We start from the raw sequence: 12,071 nt of genomic DNA, 5'->3' as shown, positions 1-12,071 counted from the left end.
GTCTGGGGTTCCAAGGGATAAAGATAAGATAAGATAAGGAAAATAGGGGTAAAGTTGTAATAAGCAAGGACTTAAGGAAGAAGATATGAATGAGCGTCTTGAACCTCACACTGCTGTGTCCCCGGTGAGTCGTGATTCCTTGCCTGTTTGTGCTGTTAGTCTCCCAGCAGAAGATGGGGAGGCTGCCCCATTCTCTGAACCACATCTACTTTGGCATTGCACCATGTCAGACTTCTCCCCATCATCAGAGAATCTCTGCATGTCAGTTACTGCGATGATGGACATTGGCTCACTATTTGTTCTCATCAGGCCAGAAGTAGTGACTAGAGCTGGACTTTGGAAACATTGCTTGCATGAACCGATTACAATTGACATGGCTACACCTTCCACGTCTTCTAAGTCTTCTTTAACTGAGTATGTTCAGATTCAATTGCACAATACAGATAACCTCTATACCGCTTGTACCACTTGCACCATAATTACTCCTGGCCTCTGCACTGACATTATTCTGGGTCTGCCATTTTTATCCTACAATAATATTACAATCAGCTCTGCCTGTAGATCAGCCATTCATGAACCCTCTGGTTTTGACCTGTTACATCCTGTTGCCCCTCCTCCTCCTCCTCCTGCACGTCCTTCTTTGAAAGAGTCTATGTACATGACCTGTAGCCACATCTCTGCATTTCGTACTGAGCTTAAATCACATTGTACTTCTTTACGTGAATCTGTAGATGCCTGTTGCAAACCAGTAAAGCCCTTCAATGTTATTGGCGCTGTCTGAGAGTGGATTGAACAACTTGCACTGGTTGATCAGTGCAGTAAACTTGAGATCGATGTTAAAGAAGCATACAATGATATCTTCCAACCTTTACCCCATGTGGATGAGATGCCTGACAAAGTTACATGCAAAATAGAATTGAAAAATGCAGAGAAAACAATTACTTCTCGCTCCTACGCTTGCCCTTGTAAATTCTGGCAGGCCTGGCAGACCCTGATTAAACAACACTTGGATGCTGGCTGTATTCGTGAATCGTCCTCACCTCATGCGTCCCCAGCTTTCCTTATTCCTAAGCCAGATTCAAGTGTACTCCCTTGCTGGGTGAACGATTATCATGAATTGAATGCTAATATTGTGACTGATAAATACCCGCTCCATTGGATTGATGACATCTTAGCTGATGCTGGTAATGGCAAAATTTGGAGTAAGCTTGACATGACGGATAGCTTCTTCCATACTAGAATGCACCCAGATAGCATCCCATTGACAGCTGTCTCCACTCCATTTGGGCTTTATGAATGGACTGTAATGCTGCAAGGAATGAAAAACTCACCGTCCGTCCATCAACGTCGTGTGAATGATGCACTGCACGATTATATTGGCAAGATCTGTCACATCTACCTTGATGATATTATTATTTGGTCGCAGTCTTTAGAGGAACACCAGGAACATGTTCACCTGATACTGAATGCCTTACAGAAGGAAAGATTATATTGCAATGCTAAGAAGTCTGAGTTCTTTAAATATGAGCTGAAATTCTTGGGTCATAAAACCTTGGTCCATGGCATTGAACCTGATAACTCAAAAGTCGCTAAGATTCTTGACTGGGCAGTCCCTAAAACTGCAGGAGATGTGTGTGCCTTTCTTGGCTTAGTCTGCTACCTGGCTTCTTTTTTGCAAAACTTGGCTGAATTCACATCTGTTTTGACTCCTCTAATGGGGGTAAAGAGCTCTGTGGCGATCAACTGGACTGAGGAACATCAGACTGCATTTGATTCCATTAAGAAGCTTGTAGTTTCCACGGATTGTCTAACTGTTATTGACCACATGAACCCTGGCGATAATAAAATTTTTGTAACAATGGATGCTAGCAACAGGTGCATGGGTGCTGTACTCTCCTGGGGCCCTACTTGGGAAACTGTGCGACTAGTGGCATATGATTCCATGCAGTTGAAAGGTGCCCAGCTGCACTACCCTGTACATGAGAAGGAACTTCTGGGAATTGTTCATGCTCTCAAGAAGTGGAGGGTGGACCTTCTCAGAAATCATTTCTTTGTGTTCACTGACCATAGAACTCTAGAAAATTTCCAGACACAGAAAGCCCTCTCACATTGTCAAGCATGCTGGATGGAAGAGATGGCCCAATTCAACATGACTATCAACTACATCCGGGGAGAGGATAATACTGTCATGGATGCACTCTCTTGTTTGCCAGATAACCCTATCGAGATTGTACCTGATATGGATCCTAGTGAAGTAGACTGCTGGAAGTACTGGCTTGAAAGGACCAGATGGCTGACTGGTCCTGACCTCTGGGTAAACCAGAAGGTCCTGGGTTCAATCCCAGTGTAAGTCACAATTGGGAGGTTTAGTGAGTATTATGTAATGTTGAGTCTCACACTGTTTGGTAAAAAGCCATTCATGCGTAAATGCATTCCTACCCTGGCCTGATCGTGGTTAACACCACATGACTCAACGGCATGGACCAGGAACAACTATGTTGGGCTTGCGCTGATACGCCTGGTATCAGGCTACCCATAGATTTTGCGATTTTACATCAGTTTATGCAATCTACAAGCGGTACAGAGAGCTACAGTGGAGGCTTCGTGCTGGTAGCTAAATACTACATAAAGAATGAAAGCACGGCAGTACAGAACGGACTTAGAAATGACGTCTCGAAGAGTCAATTCTACCAGCCGTCAACATGCCAAGCTAAGCCCCACCTAAACAAGACTATTACAGTCAAATCTCAGGGGACTCGTCTGTATGGAGTATAAAAACCAAGAAGTTGAAGAATGGAATGAACTAGATGCCTCGTCGCCTCAACGAGTAGAAAGAACCTGTCAAGAAAAAATTGCTAAGTCGAGAAACAGATCAGCTTTCGAGATCAACTCAGGCTAGGAAAGGAATAACCTTGGAAGAATGAATAGCCGCATTGGGTACCGAGATGACCGACCTTGATCATGCAGTGATCAACAGAATATAATCTCGGACCTGCAGTCGATCACTGATCAGTGGTTACATCCTCGAGATCCTGCGCATACCACAGTATTCCATACATACGGCACACGGCAAACCTTGCAGATGGAAGAAGGAGCACCCACGGACTAGTAGGGCACTCCTCGGCGACAGAATAACCCAGGTGCAGTCGTGTCGAACTGAATAGAAACTACGGAATGGTGTGCATACTTGTAGGATAGTGACTCACCGTTTGTATTAATTCCAAAGCTCATACCATAATTACTGTAGATACGGGCTCCTATACCTAGAACACGAATTGTATAAATTAGCAGTGACTAGATGCATAACTGGCAGGAAAGCATTCCCCTACGTTTGTGCTAGTAGCCTGTATAGCTACCTAATCAATCACTGGTTTTATTGCATATCCTCGACTGAAGTGAATTAAGTTACCAAAGTCAACCCATAAGGGCGACTACAGTAATCTAGAAGAGTTAAGTAGGAAGTAGAGCCGTCCCCACGTTTGCGCCTTGCTAGTTAATTGAACTGCTCCATGGACAAAGGCCTCGTGCTCTCTCTCTCCGAGATTAGCGATCTAGACGTGCTGAGTCGACTTTAAGTCAAAAGACCTCATCTAGTTGAAGTAAAATAAGCCCTAGAATGCTTTAAGTTTGAACAATCGTCGAGTTCAAGGAACTCCAGAGTCTGTGTACTCTTTGCAAGTCTCGTACTTGAAGTCAGAACCTGTGCGTTCTTTGTAGAGTGATTTCGCACTCTTTGTAGACCTCGGAGTCTTTGGTTGTTTGATTATTTGAAGTGTCCGCTAGAAGCTCTTCTAGACGACGTCAAAACGAGTATAACTTGCTCGACTATACCTTGCAAAACAAGTTCATAAAACCCCGCTATCGTGGACTAGTGTACTTTGTGTAAAACACATCGAAAGAAGAATTGAAGTTGTTTTCAGACAAAACCCCACTAGATTATCTAAATCTAAGTACATCGCGAGTGCTTCTATCATACTCACCCTCGAACTTATATACATTGGTGATAGTGTGTGTGTGTGTGTGTGATTTAGTATCTAGATTGACGATCTAGATGCTTGTTTCATTTGCGCACTGCCCATTACCGAGCACATCAGTGCTCTACGATGTCTCAGGAAATGACTATGTCAGGGCTTGAGATAACTGTGCCACCAAACAAAAAAAAAAAAAAAAAAAAGTACTGGCTTGAATAGTCTGGCCAGGGTCCGGTTCAGTCCAGGTTCAGGCACATTTGCCTGAACCTCGAGGTTCACTCTCCACTCCCTTGAACCTCGGACCTGGACCTGAGGTTCAGGTCCAAGAGGTCCAGTTCAGGTCCAGTTCAGGTTCGGACCAGGTTCAGCAAAATTTTTGCTGTATACAATGAGTATAGAAGGGATGATAGTAGATACAAGTAGAACTTGTCAACTAGCTAAATATCCAAGTCCTCATCATCAAATCAAGGCCCAATATCCATCTAAGCTTCATTCTGGGGAGTCATGCGACCATCGTGATAAGCCTTCTTCAAGTGTTGCATGGTACCAAACTTCTCTGCATCAAGGTTTCATTGATGAGGGTCAGAATCAGTGTGACCTGCATGTGAGAAAGCATGCTCTGATGATGTAGATTAGGGCTCCAACCGTTTCCTGTATGAAACAGTTTATACACTGTTTAAACCATTTAGTTTACCATTTAAGTTTAGGTCGAGAGGCATACGGTAAACAAACAGTAAACTAATGGTAAATGGTTACCTAATCATCCAATTAGGCAGTGCATCAATTATCCACTTCGTTGACTTTGTGCAATGCTACAACCACCACTGACCAATATTATCTCATTCTCCCAATTGTTCAAGGACAATGTCTGCCTCTCGACTAGTGTGTCATTGTGTATTTTCACAAGTATTTCTTCAATATAAAGGCCATCTTCACCATGTCCAACTGCACCCTCAGGCTTCCAAGAACCATGACACCCTCAGTCTCTTCGGTCTGCCCTTGTGCAGCAATTTGCATGCCTTTGCAGTAACCTCCCTCCAGCCACAGTGAAAGAGGCTTTATCCGATGATCCCATCTACCATGTCATGACCAATGTCTATAGAGAGGATGCGTTCTCGACATTCAATCTAGAATGCTGTAGATACACGTATTACCTTGCTTGTCAAGGTCTCTCTAGGTCTAAAATCTTTGCTTACACAAGCCATGGTCTTCCTGTGATATGACATCATTCTCCACACAGTAATCAAAATCCTTGTCGCTGACAATTTCACCCTTTCCATCATGCATCGAATGTCTTTTCACAACGGATATCAAATCGCCAACATATTAAATCCTCTAGATCTACTGGTAATGGCAAGATTGGACATAGCTACTGCCCTCAAAAACCTCAATGATATTTGTGCTTATCTTCCATCTGCATTAGAAAGACAAACTCGGCATATCATCTATATCTTTTGCGCTTTATTGCCACTTCCAACATTGGCAGATCTACTTGAAAACCTCAAATCTTGATGATGGGGTGGATATAAACAATTTGTATGGAGATGTACCGACCATAATATTAGACACCATGTGTTGAATAGTGGGACTGAGCCATACGTGTGCTTCAACATTGCAACGGATAATGCGACTACCCCGCCGTGCCCTGCAGGTATGTCTGCATATTTCGTCCCTCACACTGTACACATATCCACTGATCACTGGCACTGAGTAGGAAACGACAACCTTAAGAGTACAAAGCCTAAGCAGAAAATTGTGGACGTTGAAAGAGGTGAGGCGAAGAAAGTTCGTGCTTAAATGTAATCAGTTCAGGTAACTAGCAGGATTCTCTTAAAGGCATGTATGTATGATTATAGCGGTGTATGATTATTTTCAAAGTGTGCCTCACATAAATTGGATTCTACAAATTTGGGATGGGGATGAACACCGCTTAAGCAAGGTATGATAGTCATCGACTGACGACTGCTAGTTAATAAGAGAATTAATGCACATTTGCCGCTATTCTAAAGTGTCATGTGATCTACCCTGTACAATCATTTATACACTGTTTATAAATGGTTTCGCAACCATTTCCATTTAGTTTGGACCTGAGCATAAATGAAAACTAAACGGTTGGAGCCCTAATGTAGATGATCCTGGGACAGCGAGATAGTCACATGTCATAGCAGATAGGACCATTTTCAGCAGTGAAAATAGTTCGAGGTCCAGCAGGTTTGGACCAGATCTGAACCTGGTCTGCAATTTTCACCTCAGTCGAACCCTGAACCTGGACCTAGGTGGCTATGCCAGACCTGGACCTGGACCGAACCTGAACCTGCAGGTCCGGTTCAGGTTCAGACCTGGTCCACAAGGACCTGAACCGGACCCCGGCCAGACTAGGTGTTAAGCACTAACTCTAATCTGAGCCAAGGCTGGTCTCTATCCTGTCACTCGCATTTGGTGATTCAGTATTAGAGAGGCATTGGTAGATTGCAAGAAGTTAGGCTTCCCTTATAGCAAAAGCAAGGAGCTTGTAAGAGTTAGGAGTATATAACCTTAGCTGAAGCTGGGGTCTAAAGCCACAGCGTAGGCTAGCTTAAATACATGTTAAACTCGTACTAAGAATAGTACCTACAAGGGCGTGTGCAGTGAGAAGTGCGCCTTTCAACAAATGAGAAGTGAGGACACTAAAAGAAGTGCACTCCCGATGAATGAGAGTAAAGAGTGCATATCACCTGCATCTGCATGGGACTCTGTCTGAATAGGCTGCATCCCGTAGACCACCCTTGACTAGTGTTCGACTCCTGTCCAACTACTAAGAAGCATGATGCCATCAAGAGAAGCATGATGGTGCATGCAGATCGTCGGTCATCCAGGATGCGGCAGCTGTGAACTGGGGTGACAGGCAACCAAGTAAACGGGTAAGGAGTGTGCTGGTGGAATATCATGGGTCTGAGAGATAAGATAGGTAGGTCTGGGGTTCTGAGGGATAAGGATAAGATAAGATAAGAAAAATAGGGGTAAAGTTGTAATACTAGGCTTGAAGCAGGAAAGGTGACACATAGACCCATGTCCATTGCCTCAGTCCAGTCTTCATCCCTGTTGATAACAACTGACACCTGTGTCTTGAAGCAGATATGAGATGGCTACTCAACAGATGAATTTTGCAAAAAATTTGTTTCCAGTGAACGAATTTTACCAAATGTCCAAGAAGTTAATGGCTTGTGGTATATTGGTGATCATTTATTAATCCCTCACACAGGCAATGTCAGGGAACAGCTTTTTCATCTGGCTCATGATTCACTTGGTCATTTTGGTGCAGACAAAGCCTATGGATCCCTGAGAGATGCTTACTATTGGCCAAATATGTGTCATAATCTTGAATTGTCATACATCCCTTCCTGCGAACCTTGTCAGTGGAACAAGTCTCACACAATGAAGATTCCTGGCCCTCTACACCCACTACCAGTGCCTGACAAATGAGGTGATAGTGTGGCCATTGACTTCATCAGCCCCTTGCCCAAGGATAGTGGTTTCAATTGCATCGCAACCTTCACAGATAGACTTGGGTCAGATGTCCATATCATACCTTGCAAGACTAACATATCTGCAGAAGGCATGGCTCAGCTGTTCTTCGACCACTGGTACTGTGAAAATGGCCTACCCCTGGAAATTGTATCAGACAGGGATAAACTCTTCATCTCGAAATTCTGGCGTGCTTTGCATAGGTTAACTGGTGTCAAATTGGCCATGTCTTCTTCCTTTCACCCTGAAACTGATGGCACATCTGAGAGATCTAATAAGACCATCAACCAATCAATTTGCTACCACGTTGACAGGGCTCAGAAAGGTTGGGTAGCAGCCCTACCCAGGATTCATTTCAACATGATGAATATGATTAATGCGTCTACAGGTACTTCAGGCTTCCTCCTGCATCTGGGTAGATCTCCACGTGTGATACCACCTCTTGTTCCCGCATCATTTTATGTTGACATTCCTCCTGAAGATGTCTGTGCAGCTGAGATTGTTGCTCGAGTGATTACTGAGACACAAGGAGCAGTGGACAACTTGATTGCAGCTAAAGTTAATCAAGCTCATCAGGCTAATCGTCACCATGCACCGGATTTCTCCCCTGCTGTAGGGGATCGTGTTCTGTTGAATACCTACCACTGCAGGAGGGATTATGCACAAGGTCAATCTGGAAGAGTGGCTAAGTTTATGCCGCATTTTGATGGCCCCTACCTGGTGATGCATGCTAACCCTGATCTCTCTTCTTATACATTAGACATTCCCAACTCTCCTGCTCGTTTCAATACATTTCACATCTCAGAATTGTGCAAATTCATACCAAATGACAAGGATCTGTTCCCTGATCGTGACCACCCTCGACCTGGCCTGATTGTGACTGAAGATGGTTTGGAGGAACATATTATTGAAAAGATAATAGATGAACAACGCCGCAGTCGTGGATTCCAGTATCTCATCCGTTGGGTCAGTTTCTCAGAATCGGATGATGAATGGCTCCCTCATTGTGAGTTGGAAGATTGCGAGGCATTAGACATATGGTTGCGGAGTAAGGCTTCCACTGTTCCTTCAGAGAAGACATGTGCTGTTCTCGGCGATGGGGAGAGTGTAAGCCCGGTGGGCTCACATCAAACTACTGACAGTATGATTCCTCCTACAGAGCCACCGACACCACACTCGGAGTCACATTGACCCTGCTGCTCTTATATACCACCACAGGACCACATCAGATTATCACACATATATATAAATAGATTATATATATAGTAGAGTACACATCTTCTTTTTCTTGCTTCTTCCCCTCATGTTCGCTTTCATACGTACCCTCACTTACCCATTATGCCTGACCGCTCATCTCAATCATATACCCCGTTCCTGTTCTTAGGTGTGGTTCATGAGTTATCCAGTGAGGCTGCCTCTATATGAGCAGCCTTTCATCCACTGATGAAAGTGCTATGGGAACGAGGGAAAAAATGAGGAAAGCCATTTGCTCGAGAGGACATACATTAATCGTGATACTGGATGTCAATGTGAGGTCTAACAGCCCTCCCGCCTTCCTTTGACAGCCCACAAAAATAATTCACTTTGCTCTGAATGCTCCGTGACCAATGCATTGATGTTGTTCGAAGAGTTGAACAACAATTGCATTCACCTTCACTGTCTCTCTGCATAACTATAGCATCTTGTAGGAAGATTCATCGATTGGTCCTTCCTGCAAACAAGCTTTTGATTAGTAGGTCTGTGACAAATAACCAGGACAAACATGCTAGTAGCTCCCTGTATACCAGACTCTGCAGAGCATGCAGGAATGATGGTCGTAAGTATACTCTGAAGAAGAAATGGCATTTGACATAGAAAACTGAATGCAATAGTGATGACATACGTATGTAAGAACAAAGAAGCAGAAAGACAGTCAATGCCAAATTGCATTTCTTCATCATTACTACAAAGAGCTTCAAAAGAGGAAGTCCCTTCTGAGAAAAAAACCGGTCGCAAGTCTGGTCTAACATGACACACTGAAGTCTATGACTTTTTGAGGAGTGGTTGTTCGACCAACCAAGTGCCTGCCCAGGCAACATTTTGGTTTCACAGGTTAGGGAAGAGCAATATGAAGATAAGTGTTCTGGGAAAGTACCAATACCAATTTCAAGTTTTGTATGACAGCGATGGCTTGGAACACAAGTCACAGTCCTGGTTCGAGAACTGCCACAGTGAGTGGCCAGCAGCAAGGAAGGAACATTGAAGCATCACAAAGTTCGGAGAAAGACTCCTTGCCTAAGACATCAGATTCGGAAGAAGAGCTTTTGAAAGTACAAAACTGATGTGTACCCGCTTCTGACTAAATTTGATGTACATGGAACCTTAACCCTAAGGAAAGTAAGGTTAGGTTTACATTCAACTTTGTCTGGAGAGGGGACATACCATATATAAAGCACCCCCATCCTTCCTCAGGCCCCCACAACTCTCCCTCAAACCACCACTATCACTTGCTCTCACCCTTCCCAGCACCTTTCCAGCTATGCTCGCATTCATTCAAGCAAACCAAAGCCTCACTATTCATCTGTAAGCCTTTCTTCTGCTGTTCTGCTCCATGAATAATGGTGGTACAAAGATGATGCACGTCTGATGAGAAAACATGGTGGCAATGGCTACACAGCAGGGTAGAGAGCCACCAGAATTGCATTTATCACCCTCAACAGTGTTCCACACCCTGTCAAGGGCACCTCTTGTTATTCCTGTCTATAGCAATATGCAGCTGACCATGATGGTCCCCATTCGCTGCCATTATGCATCCAATCCCGACACGTCATATACCAGATATGTGCGTGAATATATCGTGTCGTCTTCACCACCTACCCTTGGTAAACTGCACCATCATCACATCCCACTGCTGTCACAGGCTGAGGGGGACATCCTGACAGTGGTACATCCACTGTTACGACCAAGCTGTGGAGACAAGATGATCAAGCTCGACTTCACTCACAGTCTGTTGGGTGTGCGTGTTTTTAGTCACGATGGCTGTGTGAATGAAGCAGCAATGAACCTGCCTCTTCCATCACTGGCCATTGTCCATCCAATGCTTCCATGGCCAGTAGTCATTCATAGGTTGAGCCATCAAGAGTGGGTGACAGTTGCCGACATCGTCGAGAACCTGTGGTATGCTCTGCAGATACCCATCCCCCTTCAAACATCATCATTGTCGCTACTCCTCGAAAATCAGGACAACACGCCCTTTACCAGCTGTTGTAGCATGCCAGATGGGGTGGAGCAAGAAGTAGTCCCTAGGCTGGTGTATTTGAGGGGAAAGACACAGTTTACAGGTCTCCGGGCTATAGGAAGCGACACATGAGAGTTACTGGTTGCGTAGGGCATGCAGGTCACTATGTGGCCATTGGGATATTTATTTGGGTTACTAGCTGGATACTTATCCAAACGTACCATAAAAGTTGTATCAGTTATGCTCAATGGACAATGACAAAGGACTACCTCAGGAGGAGCTTGTGGTGACATGTTCTAATGAGAGTGACAGGGCATGGAGGGGCAAAGATCATCGACTCGATGTTAGCAGCAACACTTATTGCATCCGCTTGATGACTCTTAACCCTAGCATCAGTAAGGTTAGGGTTACACTTCCTCCCATTCCTGAGCGCTTGAGTCGTCACCACATGCATCGATATTACTTCCTTGTATGGCTAGTATCACTGTGTTGTGAAGGGCTGTGTCTATACTATCTCACAAGTGCAACAATATCCTAATCAGTCCAGCTTGTGCCAAAGCACAAACCCAATGGCAGCATCATGTCATTCAATTTGCTCAGATTGATCCCATTACAGCTGACAGACCCTGCACTGAAGATTCTCTATAGAAATTTGTCAGCGCACCATGAAAGAGGTGAGAAATACTTATGCAATCAGACACAAAAAGATGATCCCACCACTACTGTAAGTAGGGGAAAAACTGATACCCCAATTGGGACCACAATGTTCTGGCCTTGACCTTGATACTGTGGCAGTATCTTTTGCCACCACCTTTTTCATAGTGAGATTCCAAAGCTAGTGGCTGGTGTTGGATGAGAGAAGACCGCGGTGAGTTGAATGAAATACCAATGGATGTATCCATGTATGGAGGCGAAAAGAGGGTGTGGCAAGGTGATTTTGTCGAGCCTATGCTTACTACAGGGGTAAGTAACATTGTTCCTTCAGATGGAAGCACGTTGATGGCAGGTAGGATGGGCGAGCAGTCTGTTGAAGAAGGAAACTGATTGCTATAGTACAATCTTATGATGTTAAACAGAAGTCGATGAGCACTGCTGACTTCATCATACAATCATCAAATCTATGTACTCATAAAGATTTCCATCCAACATTGTCTTCCCCTTCGTTATCGATATCGCATCGCAAAGGCACCACTGGACGTTTTCTCATTTTGTCTTGAACTAGAATACCTATTAGCCATAGGTGTAAGTTCTCAGAACTCCCGCTCACATTGAGTTGCAAATCACAAAGATTCTTGTGGTTCTGGGTGATTTCAATGCCCTAACTGCCACTGCAATGAAACAATGATGAGATTGCAAATGTGATAAAATGAAGACGAGTT

At 44.2% G+C, this 12,071-nt stretch overlaps 1 protein-coding gene across 1 annotated transcript; it reads left to right on the top strand.

Annotated features, from left to right (window-relative positions):
* Window positions 1-10,119: 10,119 nt before the first annotated feature.
* On the top strand, window positions 10,120-10,837 carry EV420DRAFT_1705087 (uncharacterized protein; the record flags this gene model as incomplete). Its single annotated transcript, XM_060479537.1, has 1 exon — window positions 10,120-10,837. One exon carries the CDS (start codon window positions 10,120-10,122, stop codon window positions 10,822-10,824), a length of 705 nt encoding a protein of 234 aa, XP_060327408.1. The 3' UTR covers window positions 10,825-10,837.
* Window positions 10,838-12,071: the final 1,234 nt, after the last annotated feature.

This window comes from Desarmillaria tabescens (genome assembly GCF_030435595.1).
Source record: "Desarmillaria tabescens strain CCBAS 213 chromosome Unknown EV420scaffold_35, whole genome shotgun sequence".
Taxonomy (NCBI): Eukaryota; Fungi; Basidiomycota; class Agaricomycetes; order Agaricales; family Physalacriaceae; genus Desarmillaria; species Desarmillaria tabescens.
The sequence above is the reverse complement of the archived record's forward strand: the minus strand, read 5'-3'. Positions and strand labels throughout refer to the sequence as shown.